The sequence below is a fragment of the Oryzias latipes genome, chromosome 13 (genome assembly GCF_002234675.1).
Source record: "Oryzias latipes chromosome 13, ASM223467v1".
Classification (NCBI taxonomy): Eukaryota; Metazoa; Chordata; class Actinopteri; order Beloniformes; family Adrianichthyidae; genus Oryzias; species Oryzias latipes.
The window spans coordinates 17720516-17738310 of NC_019871.2; the positions used below are offsets into that span (position 1 = coordinate 17720516).

The window sequence follows — 17795 nt, forward strand, 5'->3', positions numbered from 1 at the left end:
GTGTTCTCCCTAACATGACAAAGGTGGATAAAGGTGGAAAGATTTCATGTAATCCATGGACACCAGTGAAGATCACAAATCATTGAAGAAAACAAGTTCAGCGCACTGTCTAGTGGGGTCTAGATGACCCAACTCCCAATGTTAAAGTACCTAGGATAGCACAAGGGTTGACCTGATCTATCCCTTTTGAAGTTACAGAGCCTAATCTACTGTTGGGCAATGCCAGGGTACACCCTGGAAAGATCACCAGCCTGTCACAGGGCAACACACCTAGGGACAATTTAGAGTAATCAATCAACCTATGAAGCATGTTTTTGGACTTTGGGAGGAAGCCAGAGTATCTAGAATACACCCACACATGCACAAGGAGAACTTCCACACCATACAGAGGTCCTAGTTGGGATTTGAACTGCATCCTTCTTTCTGTGAGGTAAAAGTGTTAAACACTGCGCCACCATACAGTCCACTGAAATGTTCAAAGCGCTTTCAAATGTCAAAACATATGTAAAATTTAAAACAAAAAATGTGATTAAAATAAATCTGAGTGCTACATTAACCTGACATTAACCTGAGTTGTAACCACCTTCAGGAACAACATAACACACCTCATCCACATTTTTTTCATTATTTACAAGTCAGACACTATCCAATCAAAAATCCAGAATTTTCCTACAAAGCATGAGATTTTTGGTATACTAAAGAGCCCTCCGGACTATCATACTTCTACAATTGTTCATATGTTTAATTATTGTGTTACAACACATACAGTAAAAATTAGGGATGTTTGGAAGGAGGAGTTATCTGACTTAATGTGAGATAAATGCTTAACCAAGGTTCATTCCTGATCTATTAACAACTAAATATATTTAAGACTGTTCATTATTTGCATTATTATTCATCCCTCGTTTTTTCCTGTATGTGACAGATGTAAGATATCAGAGGGAACGCTGTCTCATACTTTCTGGTTCCGCTCTTCTATGACTGGATATGGGTCTATAATATTTCATTGGTTTTCTAAGGCCTACTAAAAACCTATTCAGTCTAAAGCAGACAATTAAGAATATCCCTGCAACAATGCAGTGACCACTGTAATTTGGAGTGAAGTAGCCAAGTGACTAATTCTGCAAGAATGGAAATCTCCTGATGCACCTTCTTTCCAACAATGAGTCCCTGATGTATTTTCAAAGAAACAAATGGAAATAACTCAGATCCTTATGAACCTGTTCATTTGCCACTTTTAAGTACCTGGGAACCATTCCTCTCTCATCTGGAAACAATCAGACTGGACTAAGGTCGAAAGGACCTAAATTACTGCATCCTGCACTAACGGTCTGTTTTTTGTTTGCACACACATCTGAGCCATTTTACTGCAAACAATTTGTAGCAAATATCAAACAACATGAAGGATCACTCATCTGAAATAAAAGATTTGGAGAATTACTCCTCAGCATGTTTAATATCACATCAACCAGAGCCAATCAGAGCCAACATAACTCGACTCTGGCCCACCTCTGCAAAAATTATGGACAGAAGCCAACAGCCAAAAAAACTGTACTTTGTGGTTCAAAATACTTGATCATAGTACAGATTGTCTAATGTTAGAGAGTTCCACTATACTTTGAATAATATGGTTGTTGTTTTTTTTGTTTTTCTCTCTGACAGAATGATTCCATCCACCAGCAATGACTTCATGGTCAGGGACCTAGTCGCTGGACGTAGCTACGATCTTTGTGTCCTGGCTGTGTTGGATGATGTCATCACGTCACTGACTGCAACACGCCCCTTGGGATGTCTGTCGTTCACCACAGACACTGACTTCAGCCAGTGTCAAGCACTGCACAGCCACTTTTTGGGTGGCACTATGATCATCATCATTGGCGGGATTATTGTTGCGTCTGTGTTAGTCTTCATTATCATTCTAATGATTCGATACAAGGTTTACAGCCAACAAAGCACAGGCCACGGAAAAGCTGCCATCATGGCTACAGCTCCAAGACCACAGAGCAATGGTCAAGGAGGAGGCAGTCAAGTCCAAGTGTTCCCTCGCTCTGCCTCAAAGATGATAGACAGTCAGGAAGAGCAGGTGCTTTCACCATCCAGAGTCTTGTCACCCAGCAACACTATGAGAGACTCAGTTGAATTGGTAGAGGAGAACAGTGGACATAGTGCTATGGCAAAGGCTGACTCCTTGGCCAGTGACGAGCTCATGTCACCAACCAAGACCCGCTTCCCCTCAAGAGCAGGCATTGAGATGAAAGTCAGACCATCATCTGTTGCCAAAGAGCCTTCCTCTCCCAGGGAACTGGCAGGTAATGTATGGACGAATGGAGAACAATGGGTGGAGAGGTTTGTAGAATAAAAAAGCACATGTCAAAGTACAGAGCTAAAGCGTCAACTGGCAGATGAATAGATTTGCACAGATTATAAAACACCAAAAAGTAAGAAAACTAAAAAAGAAATAGTAAAAATGACAAACAGGTGTAGGGTTTTTCAGCGTAAATTTGAGTATGCTCTAAAAACAAGGGGATAGTTAGTTACTAAGAATCCTTACACTATATGTTGAGCTCCAAAGATATAGATTATGCCAATGGACATTTTTTAAGAAGAAGTTTGCTAAAGTTGATTACAGAATATTATTTTAGTTTAAACTTTATTGTTTTATTTGTGCATCTAGTTATTAGGTCTTACTTCTAAAAAAAAATAATGCTATCATGTATGTCATGAATAACACAACTTTAATGGATTAAAGGGTTAAAAACCTTTGTGTAACATGTGCTTGTTCCTCTTAACAAAGCTTAAAAAATACAAGCTTGCTAATGCCCCTAAAGTTGCCTAAAGCCTTAGTACATGATTTTTTGACAGAATGTTATTTTGTGATAAAGAACATGTTAACAATAATGTAAGTTAGCAGGTAATAAAACTCCAACTGCTAGAGATGTTGGTTTGGATTTACTTTTACAACACTTTTCCCTGAAATCCCCCAAAATAAATCTAAATTTATGTTTTGTTGAAGAACTCAAAAGTCAAGGAGTGCTGAGTACACTACTCACAATAATTTAGGGATATTTTAACTTACTTATGTGCTTCTCGACTATGGTATTAAATTTATTGGAAAGAATAAGAAGTCTGTTTGATATTGCCACTAATAATGGAAAGAAAAACAATTTAATTAGTGTTATAACCCCAAAAAAAAAATAAAGATAGCCTTAAATAAGGAAAATATTTAATTAAGGGTATTTCCACCAATATCTGAAACAACAGCTTAACAGCTCCTCACTAGCCTAATGATGTTGATCTGAAGCAATGTATTCCACTCTTCCACAAGTCCTACATGCAGTTTTGCCCGGTCATCCAGTCTCTGGTTCAGCTGCTCCATTGGATTCAGGTTAGGGGACATCGCTGACCAAACCATATCTGGCACTCCAGCTTTCCGATGTCCAGCCGTGACGATTCTGGAACCATGTGGTGAAGCATGAACAGAAGGTTGGGGGTGTGCAGGTGGAATAGAGAAACAATGGGTTCCCCGATGTCTCTGAGGTAAGAACGTACAGAGACTGGACCATCTACATTAAACAAATTATTTTTCTAATCAGACTTTTAATACCTGTCTAGACTGTTGCAACACCTCCATCAAAGCGAATCTTGGGGATCATGTTGACCTTGGTGTATCGCTCACCTCGCCTTCTCTAGCAAGGCTGACAACCATCATTTCCGTGCAAGGTGTTCTGAAACTCATCAGTAAAGAATGGTGTGCAATTGCTGCATTGTCCAGGTCACATTGTCTTGTTCCCACTGCAAATGTTCACGGCGGTGTCTTGGTGTCATTTGAGTCACCTGCAATGGTTGTCTGGCCTTCAAGTCAAAGCGGTGGACTCGGTTTGGTTAAAAAAAACTCTTGTGTGATATGTAACACTATAGTGCCTATTTACGCAATCGATGTAAATAAACTGAAACTGACGCAGAGAAAAGTTACTCTACCAAGTTTTGCATTACATCACAAAGCCGTTATGCAAAGCTGCTTTTGCCACGTCAGGAGTTTTTGAAATTACCTTACTTGTGCAAACGGTTGAAGAGTTTCCGTGTGTCACAGGCAATAACTCTGTATTAGAAAAACAGTAATCTGAAGAAAGCTATAAATTTGGAGTTTCCTAGGGGATAATTTTTCACACTTTACAATAAGCTTCCAATAATCATTTCATAATTATTAACAATGGTTAAGCAGTTAAGCAGCAGGTATGCAGTTTTAAAGGATTTAATAAGAACACACAGGCAAATAAAACCTTAGTTACATTTGTTTCCTAACTCCAAACAAACAACCATAGTAAATGATAACGTCTGACTAGGCTATACATACTAACTCATCTGTTGTTGATGCATGCTTAACGCTAAGCAATTGCAAAGGAACACTTTTACCAATGCTTTAGGTAAGGTAGACTAATAAGCATAAGTTAACTGCTAACTAATGCATTAAAAAAATACACTTTGTAATACAACATATTGCATAAAAGTGTTTGTTAATACATTACTAAATATTTAAATAATGTGTCATAGTGCGTTAATTAGAATTAATAAAGGGATCTTTATCATAAAGTGGGACAGAAAAACATTTTCAATGTGGCATTAATTTCAAAAATCTGATATAAAAAACAAATTTTCTCAAAAACCTCACACAAGGACACTTAATAGATGAACAGCGCCACCTTGTAGGCACTCAGGTGTTGCTCTTGAATTTGGTGTATCTCAAATAGTCATCAGCAGACTTTCATCAAGACACTAACTTTTTTAAAGTTTTTATTATTAAATTCTTAATTCATGTCTATTTTTTTTCTTTTTAGCATGTTATCATGTATTGATGTAGTATTGTGAACATCACTTAGGGCTTCAATAAATGGTGGTAAAAGGTGCTCAATAAATGAATAAATAAAAAAACAAAGGAGAACTACTGGCAAAGTTTGTGACAGAGCCCAGAGCAAAGACCCACCAGAAACAGACCACAACGATGACCAGTACCTAAGGACCTATGCATTTAGACATGGTTTTCCAAATGCAGCACAGCTACAGCCCAATGTATGTGATGGGAGGGGTACTAGGGTGTTGGCAACTGACTCCATCACTTTGACTTAAAGCCAAACTACCGATGCAGGTGACGCCACAGTGGGCACAATGTAAATAATGCAGTGCCATTGTGTTAATATTTGCAGTATTAAATTTCAAACTAATGAAAATTGTTATTCTTTTCATTTTTGATTAGTAACAACAAAGGGAACTTTTATGTATTTAACTTTTATGTATTTAATCACTTATGTATATAACCATATCTCTAACTCAGTATGTATCCATTCATCTCCTCTATACTAAATTAGCATTTCATACCTAATTGGAACTCAAAATGACTGCGATGAGTCATTTAAAGGAGATGCCATCTCATCTCAGACAAAAGACAGGCAGAATAATCACTAATTTTCATTTTCATGGGCTGTTAAAAAAAAAAAAAGAAAACTGCCACTGGCCTTCTGTGTTTCTATCTTTTGATTCCAAGATCATTGACACTTTGAGGGCAACCTGCAGTCAGGGAAAAACTCCTGTCTTGTAGTATGGGTTTCATGGGGTGTACCCTTGCCTGTGATGTGTTTTAGTGCTTACTGCACTGCAAAGAAAGACAACATTGATCTGATCAAAGAGTTGCAGAGGGTGAGAGATCTGAAGAACTTAGCTAACAGAAACACAAAGAGCCCATTGAACTGCCCCAATTTTCACTAATGTTACCCAAAACCAAAAAGAATAACTTCTTTTTCTATTTTAATATACTACATGATTAATTAACATTGTAGTTTTTGTAGTTTCAGTGATGATTTAAAAAAAAAAGGTCAAAAAGCGGCATTAACAACCACCATAAACTAAAATGGCTTTTTTTATTATGAAAAGTCACATTATCGTGAAAAATAATTAAAGGGTTCAATTTTTTATTTCAATTATCACAAGTTTTTTGGGCTTTAATTTTGTGGTCGGGAGTAAAGTTAAAGTCCCACTCCAGTCATCTTTTGATCCATTGCAAAAACATTTCCAGTGGTTTTTTAATTATGATTATGCAGTTTTTAGCAAAAAAACAAACAAAAGAAAAACAAAACTGTGTTGTTTTCTAGGACATAGTTTCTACAGCATGGCAGGGGTTTCGAAATTTGCCTCCGAGTTGTGGGCGGGACGGGTAAGCCAACGAGAATTGTCCATGATCTATTTGTCTACACTCTCTCCCATTAGCTTACAGTCCCTCACAACCCCAAGCTAACATTATGGGTGCAACAAAAGTGGTGAACAATGTTGGAGCCTAAGCTAGATGGAAGGATTCTAGGGTTTCCAGACAAACCATTCACAGCCGACTCCACTGCTTTCAGCTGAATGCCAGACAACCATTGCAGATGACTCCACCGACACCAAGACACCACCATGAACGTTTACAATGGGCACAAGTGTGACCATGTGACCTGGACAATGCAGCATCGGTCTACTGTCATGTTCACTGATGAGTGTCTGGTCACGTTGCACAGAAATGATAGTCGTCAGCGTTACTGGAGAAGGCGAGGTGAGCGATACTCCAAGGTCAACGTGAATTGCCCATTAATTGCTTTGGTGGGGCAGGTGCAGCAGTCTGGGCAGGCATCACCAGTAAGCACAACATTAATTTATTGTCGATGGCTCGGTCACTGCACCTTTTTACCTCAGAGACATAGAACCCATCATCGTCATCCTACAATTACACAAGCACACCTTCAACTTTCTGTTCATGGATGCTAATGTTTCATCATATTGTGCCAGAATTGTCACAGCTGGACATCAGGAAGTGGGAGTGCCTCATATGGTATGGCCAGCAATGTCCCCTGACCTGAATCCCATAAAGCACGTCTGGGACCAGCTGAAGCAGAGACTGGATGTTTTACCCCACCAACAAGTGACCTGGCAGAGCTGCATGTAGCGCTTGTGGAAGAGTGGAACTATTTGGCTCAGAACAACATCATGAGGTTTGTGAGGACCATGACACGCTGCTGTCAAACTGTTATTGTGACAAATGGTGGAAATGACCACTATTGACATAGTCATTCTTTGTCATTTGGAGCTATTTTTATGATGTGTTAACATTTGGGGTAATAAATATCAAAATAATGAACATTTGGTTTTTTTTAGTCATTATAAGTGATTTCAAAGGGAAACTTTCCATTTTTTTAATTAAATTCAGGCACAGGAAAAGTATTCATGCAAATAAATGGTTTCCCTAACTTGTGGTGAGTAGTGAATTTTTCAAAATGTACAGCATTTGTTATTTATGAAAATAAGTGAATAAGTCTTTTGAAACTTTATGGCCCTGTTCTTGTAACCTTGGACTTTTTGATATGCAACAATGCCAGAAAAGAAACTAGCCAACAGAAGGGCTAACTTGGCTATTACCTAGAATACTTTGGAGCTGGATTAATTGTTGCCAAACGAGCACATTGAACAAAACTTACAACAGTTGTGCCCAATCAAGTATTAGTTTGATTAAAAACTGTGACATTAAACAAACAAAAAAAAAAAAAACCCACACAAATGTCGCAAAGAGACTAAAAACACTTCTCGTTCAGTGAACATTCTAAGAGTTACATGTGGTTTTGTCCTTTTTTTTTTTGCTTTTTTTTCGTGCGTGTGTGAAAGATCAGGGTCAACTGCTGATTCCCTGTACGTCTGTTTATGCATATGTTTAGCTGCCTTGAGCCTGAACAGATGTTTCTTCAAGGTTAGACAGGATAGGGAATAATACAACAAGGATGTGTGAGTCTGTGTCAAGTGCAAGTGTGTGTTCTTCTTCTGGCCCCTTTATGACCCCCAAGCCTGTCTGTCCCTCTTGTATTTTAATCAGTCATCACTCCTTTCAGTGTCATCCTGAATACTCAGCCTCATTCTTCACTGCCACCAGTATCTCTGCATTCTGCTGGAATTACTTCCTTTCCCCTCCTGCTGTTTTTCACAAAGCTCCTGCACATGCTATTTTTCGTCTCCTATCTTGCCCCTTTTCTGATCATTCCAGCTATTTTCCTTTATTTTCTCCCCAATACTTCAGCTTTATCTGAGTTATTGTTTTTCATTGGTTCTTAATATTTTTTTTCTGTGCCCCTTTGTTGTTTGTGTTCTGTTTCCTTTTTCATTTCTCTTTCACGTCTGTTTCTTGGACAACCCTGACAGCAAATGACAGGAGGCCTCATAGTGTCAAATGGAGAGCTTTTAACAACTGAGGGTCTGCCAGCCTCGCAATGAAATTGGGCCAACGCTGAAGACAAAGAGTAATGACTTATGTTCTATGAATTTTCCTATTTTTAACTCTTTTTTTCCTTTTTTTCCCTTCCAAGTTTGTGCTCCAAACTTGTCATTGAATCATGCAAGTGCTTTACTCCTGAATGACTTTACAGAAATGGAGTGTCTTGCTAAGTATCTTCCCCAGATTCCTTCTTTGCACATTTTCACTGCTGTTTCCATCTCAAACATTCTTTTGTTCCTTTTTGTTTATTTTCAACATTGAACAACTTAAGTGTCATCTGTTTTCTGGGCCATTTTTTACACCTTTCTCCACTCGTGCTTTATATCTTATTTATAACAAAGCGCCTTCACCTTTTCCAGCCAGAGAGTAGATTGGAGAGGAAGTTTAAGGAAACACTGCAGATTGGCTATGAAATGGATGATTGCACACCAAGTTAAAAATAAAATGACACCTTGTCCTTTCATTGATACAAAAAGTTGTGGCTGTAAATAATTACCACTAAAAGGTAGATAACCTCTGACAAAGCTCTCCTAAAAACTATGGATACTTGAAAAATAGCAGATGTGGCATTATGCTTCCAGGACAAAGTAGAGCAGCACACCTCTGCAAGCTTATGCATAAATGTTTAATGCCGTTTTACTTTAAACAAGGGAGTCAAAATGCCACAGAACTGCGCCTAAATGCAGGTTTTTCAGCAAAATAGGCAGATGGCTTTGCTGTGGCATTTGTAATCGGAAGACGGCAGTTGCATTTTACATATGGCTGGCGCCGAGGTTTTAAAAAAATAAACGGAGATAGGACGATTTCTTTTTACATCTGGCAGTTTTTGGAGGTCGTCCAGCGGCAGGCGGGTGGCAGGAAGGCAGCAGCGCAATAACTGACCAATAGAAGAGTCTTCACGGTCCCCAAAATCGTCTGATTTCAGACTGCCACCCTCCAGCCATCCCCCTGCCCCTGTGCAGCCATCCCACTGCCACCGTCGATGTGTTAGCAATCATAAGGTAAGTAGCGAGTGAACTTGAAGACGGCTGTTGAGAAGGACCGGGGAACGGACGTCGATTTTGCAATCGATGGTCACCATGGTCCAAATGGGGAGACAGCATTGATTCTGTACAAAACTCATCATGGCATTGCATTGCAGATGATGCTAAGAAGAATGCAAAAAAGCCAACAATATTCTAAAACATTAGGCGGTGGCAGCTGAGATTCTCCCAATGCCTTCCTATCCTGCGGTGGCCGTTGTATTTGCGGCTGTTGCATCAAGAAAACTCTGTTACATTACAACAAAGCAGAATCATATTTTTTGATCTGGCAAACATTTAATGTTGGAAAACATAAATGGCATTGAACATTGAGAGGACATTTAAATAAAAAACTTTAAATATGGTACAGTAAAACGTTGTCTCTGTCTTCACAGTTTTTTCTCATTGTTCATGGTAATTAAGTCTAAAAAGTTTGGTATTATTGTTGCTGACATACAGGTTTTTAGACATGTATTTTTCATCAAACTAGGAGAACAAATCAAATTTGCAGCATGGAAAGTCTCGTAAAACCTTTTTTTTTGCCATAACACTATAGCTAAATCTTTGGAAGTGTTTTTTTTTTCTTACCCTTATTGATTTATCCAAACCTTTTCCTTTTTTATTCTCCTAAAACCTCAGTGTACTCCAAAATCTTTCCATCATTTTCTATCCTGAATATTCCTTTTAAAAAAAATAGGGTTTTTTGCTTGCTTCTAATGTGTTTTTCCCTGCTATACCACAATTCTAATTATCCATTGTCTTACTTGTTTGTATTCTCTCTTTTCTTCTAGAACCCTGATGCTGTTGTTCTGATAAATGTGAAGACCATCTTCAGTGAAAAGAAGCAGATAAAAGCTGAAGAAAAAAGTGTCGTATATCTCATCTTCCTGCATCTCCTGTTTGGCATATGCATTTTCTTTTTTTCTTTTCATGGAAATCAATCTGGTTTACTTTCAAGTGCTTATCCTGGTTCTGCAGTTCGACTTGGACACCTGTGTCAAGATGTGATAAGAGTATGATCAACTTAATCAGTTCTAAATGAAGGCCATTTTCCATTTGAAAAAAATCCGTTCTGAAGTAAGCAGTTGAAAAGATTTCTGAATATAACAAAAACAGCATGAAGCAGAGTAAAATGTTGCTGTTTCAGAATGAACAAAAAACGAGAATGAGCTCACTTTCGCCATCTAGCACAGCATCAATATACCAAAAAAAGATACTTGAATAAATTGGTTAGAAAAGAATTAATATCCCACAGAAAAACATTCAAGGATACTGTGTCTACTATTACTATGCCGTCAACATGTGGGACTCCTGCAAAGTAGACTTGCCGTAGCTTCAGTCTGTTATTCACCACTGATCAACACAAGTCTGTAAAACGTCACAGAGCTGAGCTGATCCTGGAAAAGCTGAAGTGGAACTGGCTCACGACTGGGACTGGATTGCTTTCATCAGAAACAGATCCCCAGACACAACAGAACATTGAAAAGAAGAGCAGATAACCCAATGTGACAAAATTAAAACAAATCAAAATTGAGGTCTCTCCTGGGAATTTCCACTCATGGATGCAGATTAAACGACTGTAGACAATTTATACCTGTCATAAACCAGCAAGCAGCCATGATCCTGCATCTCCTGCTTTCCATTGAATGGGACTGTTGAGGATGATGATGATGAGGAAGAGGCCCTGTTTCAAACCTCATCATCAGTGTTTAAACAGGTGAGTAATCGGCAGATTAGCCCATTAACTTGATTAAACAAGAAGCCAATTGAGAATACCTCACGCTGGAATATGCAAGCTCTCTAATTAGTCTGACATATGATTACCTACCAGAGGTCACCTTGGCACTTCACTAATGTAAGATCCTGCCCCATAATTCAGCACTCACTAGACGTTGCTGTGTCTTCTGCAGTTAAAGGTCTAGAATCTAATGAGAACAGCATTTTAACATGCAGTTTTCTAATTGCTGTCACGTAGAAAATTAGAGAACCTCTTAGGCTAAATGATGTGTCATTGGTGTTTTCTACTTATGTCAGTGCAGGTGAAAGGATTGCATTTCTTACTTTGTTTATCTCACTCATTCTCCTTATTTTCTCAAGTGCCTTCTTGACACAATAATAGAACAATCATAGAACAGAGAAGACAGGCTGGGAGTTGGTGTGGATATGAGCACAGCCTTCGTGAACTGCTTGGCCTATGTAGCAGAGCTAGTTAGTTTTGTGCATTTTGTGGTACAATCCCCAAATTTGGACAGGATGTACCTTAGATCCTTTCTTTCAGAAAAGCATTTTAGTCACAAGAAAAAAAAATCCAAAATGGTGGCCATTTGTAAAGATGGTGACCATACACTCAATTGTTAAAAAAATATTCAATGTCTATTTGCCCAGTCTCCACAATATGGGCTGTTCATGCACAAAATGTGATCTTTAAACATGAGGGGCATCTACAGAATACTATCAAATGTATATTATAAATATATTCTATATTTTAAAATTTAGGATTTTTTTGAGACCAATGTACTTTTCTGAGAGGGGATGTTAAGGTACATTCAGGTCAAATTTGGTGCTTGTACCACAAAGTGTATCCTTACTTTAATAAGCAGCTCCACTATAGGGAGGGGTCAAAAGTTCAAACCTTGTTCATTTAAAGTTACAAATTTCAGAAGAAAAAGTGTATATATATGCCATAACGTGTATATATTTAGACACATTATGGTAGCAATAGTTACAGAAAGAGCAGCTGTAATTGAACACTGAAACTGTACCTTGCAGCTGTAGTTGATAATCCCCTTGCTTCTCTTTCTCTGCCACTTCACAAAAGCTTTCTGTGCATCTCATCAGCGAAGCAGAATCGGATCTGTTTGATTTTGGATGCAGCGTCAAGAAACAAAGCAAACAAATGAAAAACGGAAATCAAACATTGCTCTGTACCTTGTTTGAGAAAGACCAACCAAAACAGAAAATACCTAGGACAATTTCTAATAAAACAGGCTAACCTGTATGTCCTATGTGCTAAATAATCTACTTGAAAAGTCGTTCATGTTCAAACTAAGACAAAATATCCATTAAGGGCAAACTCTGCATCATGGCAGTTGTAGAGTAAATATCTGATCACCGTTCAGTGAATAAATATGTTATCAGTCACTTTTAAAGCAAAAAGATCTCGAAAATGATATTTTGCCAAGTGCTAAAGCAAAACAAAATAGAAATCCTTTTGATTGTAGTTTGATGTTCTGGAAATAAAATTCTAATAAAAAAATTCTTAATAAAGTGCATTTCAGTAAATGTTACAAACTTCAAGCATGTTAAATATTGGTGCGTTGCATCTCCGTTGCATGAGGAGTCATCAGTTAGTTTACATTGTCTCAAACATGAACTTGAAGTCATTCTCCACTTATTTGTATTGCACTGAGAGATTACATTTTAGCTGGGTCCACATGGTTATTTTCTGTTTTGTAAGGACAACATGTATCATTACTTTTGTTGTAACTTTAAAAACTGAGTTAGTAAAAGGGTAAAACAAATATGAACACACAGGATTCATCTCTCTGTCTAGACCACATGTGTCAAAGTCATAGCCGGCGGGCCACATCTGGCTCGTCATGTAATTTGATACGGCCCACAAGATCATGTTACATTATTGTTATTAATGGCCCAGCGGAATGTAGTGCTGATAACATATTCACTACAGATCCTATAATGCAGCGCTTTAGCTGTCCGACAAACTATGACAGTGGCATCTTTTCATTACAGATCCCATAATGCAGCGCTTTAGCTGCCTTGGTGAATACTACTTTCCCTCACGATGCCGAAGAGAATGAGGTTTATTCTGAAAACAGAGCCTTCAAAAATTGATTAGAGGCAGAATAAATGTTTACTGACATTACCAGTAAAGCCGTTTGTCTCATTTGTGGAGCAAATTTGGCTGTAATTGAAGAATATATTCTAAGACGGAGCTATGAGACAAACATCAAGTTCGCACTTTGCTGAGAAGCTAAACACACTGAGTTTGCACAGTGCTGTGGTAACTTTAAAAAACAAAAAAGGAATTTTGATTCACTTCATAATCCGTTTGCCGTCACTGTGGAAACTGCACCTGTGCAGATTCAGATGGAGCTGATTAAGCTGCAGTGTTTTGGCACACCGACGGCAAAGTACGACACTGCAGGGCTGCACAGTTTATTCACTCCATTCCTGCAGAAATGGCCCAGCTCCGTCTACATGCAGCACATGTTTGGTCGCATGTTTCTGTGTAAGAAGCTCTTCTCAGTGATGAAGATTAACCAAACAGTAGACAGGAGTCGTCTCCACAACACAGGACCTCACACCAAACACAAACCAACTTGGTGACAAAAAAGGATGCCAGGTGTCCAGCTCTGATAAAATGACACAAGAGCAAAGAAAAGAAAATTTGATTTATTGCTGAAAAACACTAATTTTATTAATTTTTCCAGGTTTTGTTTCTTTTGTTTTGCAGCCAATTGCTATTTTGAACTTTTATAATTTTGACTGGATCTATTTTTATTGAGAGCAAATCTTTTGGTATATTTAAAATTGAAGTTTATTTTTTACATAAAATAACATGAGAGTGAAGAAATGTCAATGTTTTTTTCTTTTATGGTTTACTTTTTCTCTAAATTGTATAAATGTAACAGGATATATTTTTATGGAGATAAAAATATAAGTTATTTAAGGTTTATGTTGATTTATTCTGGAATAATATTTTCAGTCTATCTTTATCCAAATTTATGTTAAATAAGGTAAGTTTTAAAAGTTTAGTTTTTAGGCCAGCGAGCTTCAGTGTGTTTTGGATTTTGGACCCCTGAGCAATCAAGGTTAACACCCCTGATCTAGATTAATGGATAATACTAAGGATAACAGGACATGGCTGGAGGAAAAGGCAGTCACATCAGACAAGCTGCTAAAAAGCTAAAAAGACAAGCACCCATCCACACTTACATCCACCTCAAATAATAATTTAGAAACAGAAAGGCATGCATTTGAATTATGGGGGGAATCCAAGGTATCCAAAAATTGCTGAAAATGCAAGTAAAAAATGGATGCTCCATTCAAATAATCCCTTACCAAGGCGGGTACCAAAAACTTGCTTTGAGGCAACAGATTACTCTGCTATCGTCCAGTACAGTTTGTGTTAAAAACAGCCGGTGAGGAAATTTGATGTCTAGTAGATTTGTGCTATTAATGTCCACTTCTGGATTTTTCTATATCTGCTAGGGATTTTGTTCTAAAAAAAATTAGACAAGTTTATCACTATCCCTGCAAAGAACAAGCAAGCTGTCCAGGATCTTTTGTAGCTGGGATAGACTCTAGCATCCACATCCAGGAACAGGAAAAACGAGTATAATAAATGGATGGATAAACTTCAAATCATGCAATTGTTCAACATCTAACCAAAAAAGCTTGAGTATTCATGGTTAATTTAAACAATCATTTATGTGAAAATAATGTATTTCTTTTGGTGAATGATGGTCATAGTACTATCTGTTTGAAAAGTAGGTAAAAAGTTCAAATTAGGGCTTATGAGGATTGTAAGTGGGGCAGCAAAGTGATAGGCCCTGGCTGGACTTTTCTTTGTGGAGTTGGCATGCTCTTCCCATACATGGCTTTTCTTCAGGCAATCCAGCTTCCTTTTTGCAATCCAAAAACATGCTTCATAGGATAATCCATACCTCTGAATCGTCCCTAAGTGTGTGCATGTGAGTGTGTGGCCCTGCAAAAGACTAGAAACCTGCTCAAAGTATGCCCTGCCTTCCCTCAACAGTTGCCGAGTGGGCTCCAGCAGCCCTGTGAGCCTTAAAGGGACTCATTAGGTTCAGAAGATGGATTGATGGATGGATGGATGGATGGATGGATGGATGGATGGATGGATGGATGGATGGATGGATGGATGGATGGATGGATGGATGGATGGATGGATGGATGGATGGATGGAACATGCAGTTCAATGGACAATATCTACTCATTTTTCACAAGTATTTATCAGATTAGTCTTATACCAACATTCATAGCAGATCATTTGGGTAATTAAACACAAATGCAATGACCTTAATGAACAAATATATCAAAGATGAGACACCTCTTTCTTAATGCTACGGTCACATATACAACTGCCACCGCGCGATGTGCTGCCACCCATTTTTTGAATCGTTGGTGTGGTCATTAATGTAGGTGTCAGTCAGTCAGGCGATGGTGGCGTCATGATGAAATTGGGAGGCCACAGGGCGGTGGCAGCCGGATCACCGACCTGAAGCAGCTTAGATTGGACGATGTGTAAATGTCTTCAAACTGCAGCCGTCCAGATCAATAACAATAGATCTTTATTATATGTTCTCTGCAAGTGTGAGGTAAGAAAGTGGTAAAAAAAAAAAGTGATTTTCCTTTTTCTCTCCTTCTTTTCAGGCCCACCAATCAGGACAAAGGTCAAGTGTTGGTCAATATACAGCAATGAAGCATTTCAATAGAAACACTTTCAGAAGCAGGGTACCAAATAACACAAATCATATACGTATGGAATTTTCACATCAAACATTTTCAGCATTAGTGACTTTGTCGATACATTTGTTTACACATTCGATCGATGATAGGATAGGATGTTGTGAGGGTGCAAAATGGATGGATCCAAATTTTTCTGTTGTTTGATGTGAAGAAAAAAACCATCAAACGGCTTCAAATTACTTCTTCAAATTGTAGATGTTACTTTTTGCTGTCACTCCATCATGATTATCTCCAAAAAGAGGATTTAGATTCTCAAGCATTGGTAATTACAGGTCTTCTCTCATTTAATGATCAATTTCTGACACTTCTGACTGACAACCCAACATTGCAGAAGCTCCTTAATGGCACCTCTTGCATGTATTTCAAATGCAATTGTGTGAGTAGGTTGTGTGGCACACATGCAGTTTCAAATAATCGGCATTCACATGTGCGTGTGTCTATGTGTGTGTAATTGCACATGCTGCTGTTTAGCAGTATCAATGTAGCCATTACAATCCTGTTGGTTCATAGTTCCCTGGAAGTACAGTATGTTTGATGATAGAAAAGGAAATGGAAAAGAATCTCTTGGACAAGAACCTCATACCCTGGTACCCATCTTAGGACAAACTCAACCCAAAAAACACAGAGTTTTCACCTTTCCCTCTCTTGTTCTCACCTTTTATTTGGGCTTTATCTTTTGTAAGTGTACATAAAAGAATTCCAAATCTATAGTTTTGTACATGTAATTTTTATGGTGTGTTGACATTTTCTAATAAAATAAAACAACCGGGACACTCTTTGGAAGACTGGCTCGTCATTTTTATACGTTTTAGTCCTATGTTTATTTTCTTTAGTTATACTGGCACACAATTGGTTGACCAAGACTCACTTTCAAAATGAAAAATTAACTGGTTCAAAGATCATTTAGAAATTTACTCAACATTTTTTATAATCACTAGATTAAATAAATTGTCAATATTTCAAAAATATAAAACTTCAAGTTGGTGTAATCACGTTGTGATTTGGATTACTATAGTAAACCTATAGTGACATAAATAACAATATAAATAACATATATAACATATCCACAGTGTAGAAGGTGTTTCAACTAATTGCAGTGACTATCAAATAGAGAAGAGAAGTCTGTGAATTATGGGTGATAAATGAGAAGCTTAGAAGGTTTCAATGTGATGACTCGATCTCACATTGGAAACTTGACATCTTTTTTTTCAATTTGCCACTCTTGAAGAATAGAATTCTTGTCAAGTTGCAACTCATACCACCACCATATGGATGTTTAAAGGGAATTATTTTTAATAGATTTTAAGGCAGTTACTGTGACATAAGATTACCCGCTGTCCGCCTGTTCCAGTTGGTCAAGAGATTGGTTGGTCAAGGGATTCTCTCTACTCACATACTTCTAAAGACGGACGAAACATTTCTAAGCAGAGTGCTTCTTGAGTGAAAAACACACATCCTAAAGAGTTGCACAACTACCATCGCCAGAAAAGCACTGAACAACAATTTGTATTTATTTGTGAAAGATTTTGTGATGGAAATGGAACGTTGGTGGAGGAATTAAACATGGGATCCAAGGAAACTGAATTTGCCACAGAAGACGTAAACATGTAAGATGGATCAAGCATTTTTGGATGAGCCACAACCAAAATCTAAGGTGGCAATCTGCCCTTATCATTATCACCCATGTCTCGTTTATCTGTATGTACTTAAGTCCTGTCTTTTCCTTCCTCCTGTGCTGCTCCATAGTTTGCTATTTCCCCATTCAAGTGTTTTCGAGTTTCTCTAGCCTCCTCAAGCAGTGGATTTTGGTTTCTACTTTGTTTTTAAGTTATTAAAGATCTTGTTCCCCTGGAACCTCCTGTCTCCTCCTCTCCGCACCTGGTTACTCCCTCATCCCCCGCTGTGACATCTTCATCATCAGCTGATCGGCTCTCCTCATTCTTCTCTGTTGGGACTGACTTGTCATATATGTCTGC

At 38.1% G+C, this 17795-nt stretch overlaps 1 protein-coding gene across 3 annotated transcripts in view; it reads left to right on the top strand.

Annotated features, from left to right (window-relative positions):
* The window catches only part of LOC101174935 (leucine-rich repeat and fibronectin type III domain-containing protein 1-like protein), a 79217-nt gene extending 62620 nt beyond the window's left edge, over positions 1 to 16597 (top strand). The window contains exons 9-12 of one of the 3 annotated variants that reach the window (XM_023961611.1): positions 1663 to 2309; positions 8212 to 8309; positions 10098 to 11023; positions 11404 to 16597. In XM_023961611.1, coding sequence (XP_023817379.1) covers positions 1663 to 2309; positions 8212 to 8261 — 697 coding nt within the window. In that variant the 3' untranslated portion in view covers positions 8262 to 8309; positions 10098 to 11023; positions 11404 to 16597. The remainder of the gene's footprint in view (positions 1 to 1662; positions 2310 to 8211; positions 8310 to 10097; positions 11024 to 11403) is intronic. The other 2 variants (XM_023961610.1, XM_023961612.1) reach the window with 2 other exon arrangements.
* Positions 16598 to 17795: the final 1198 nt, after the last annotated feature.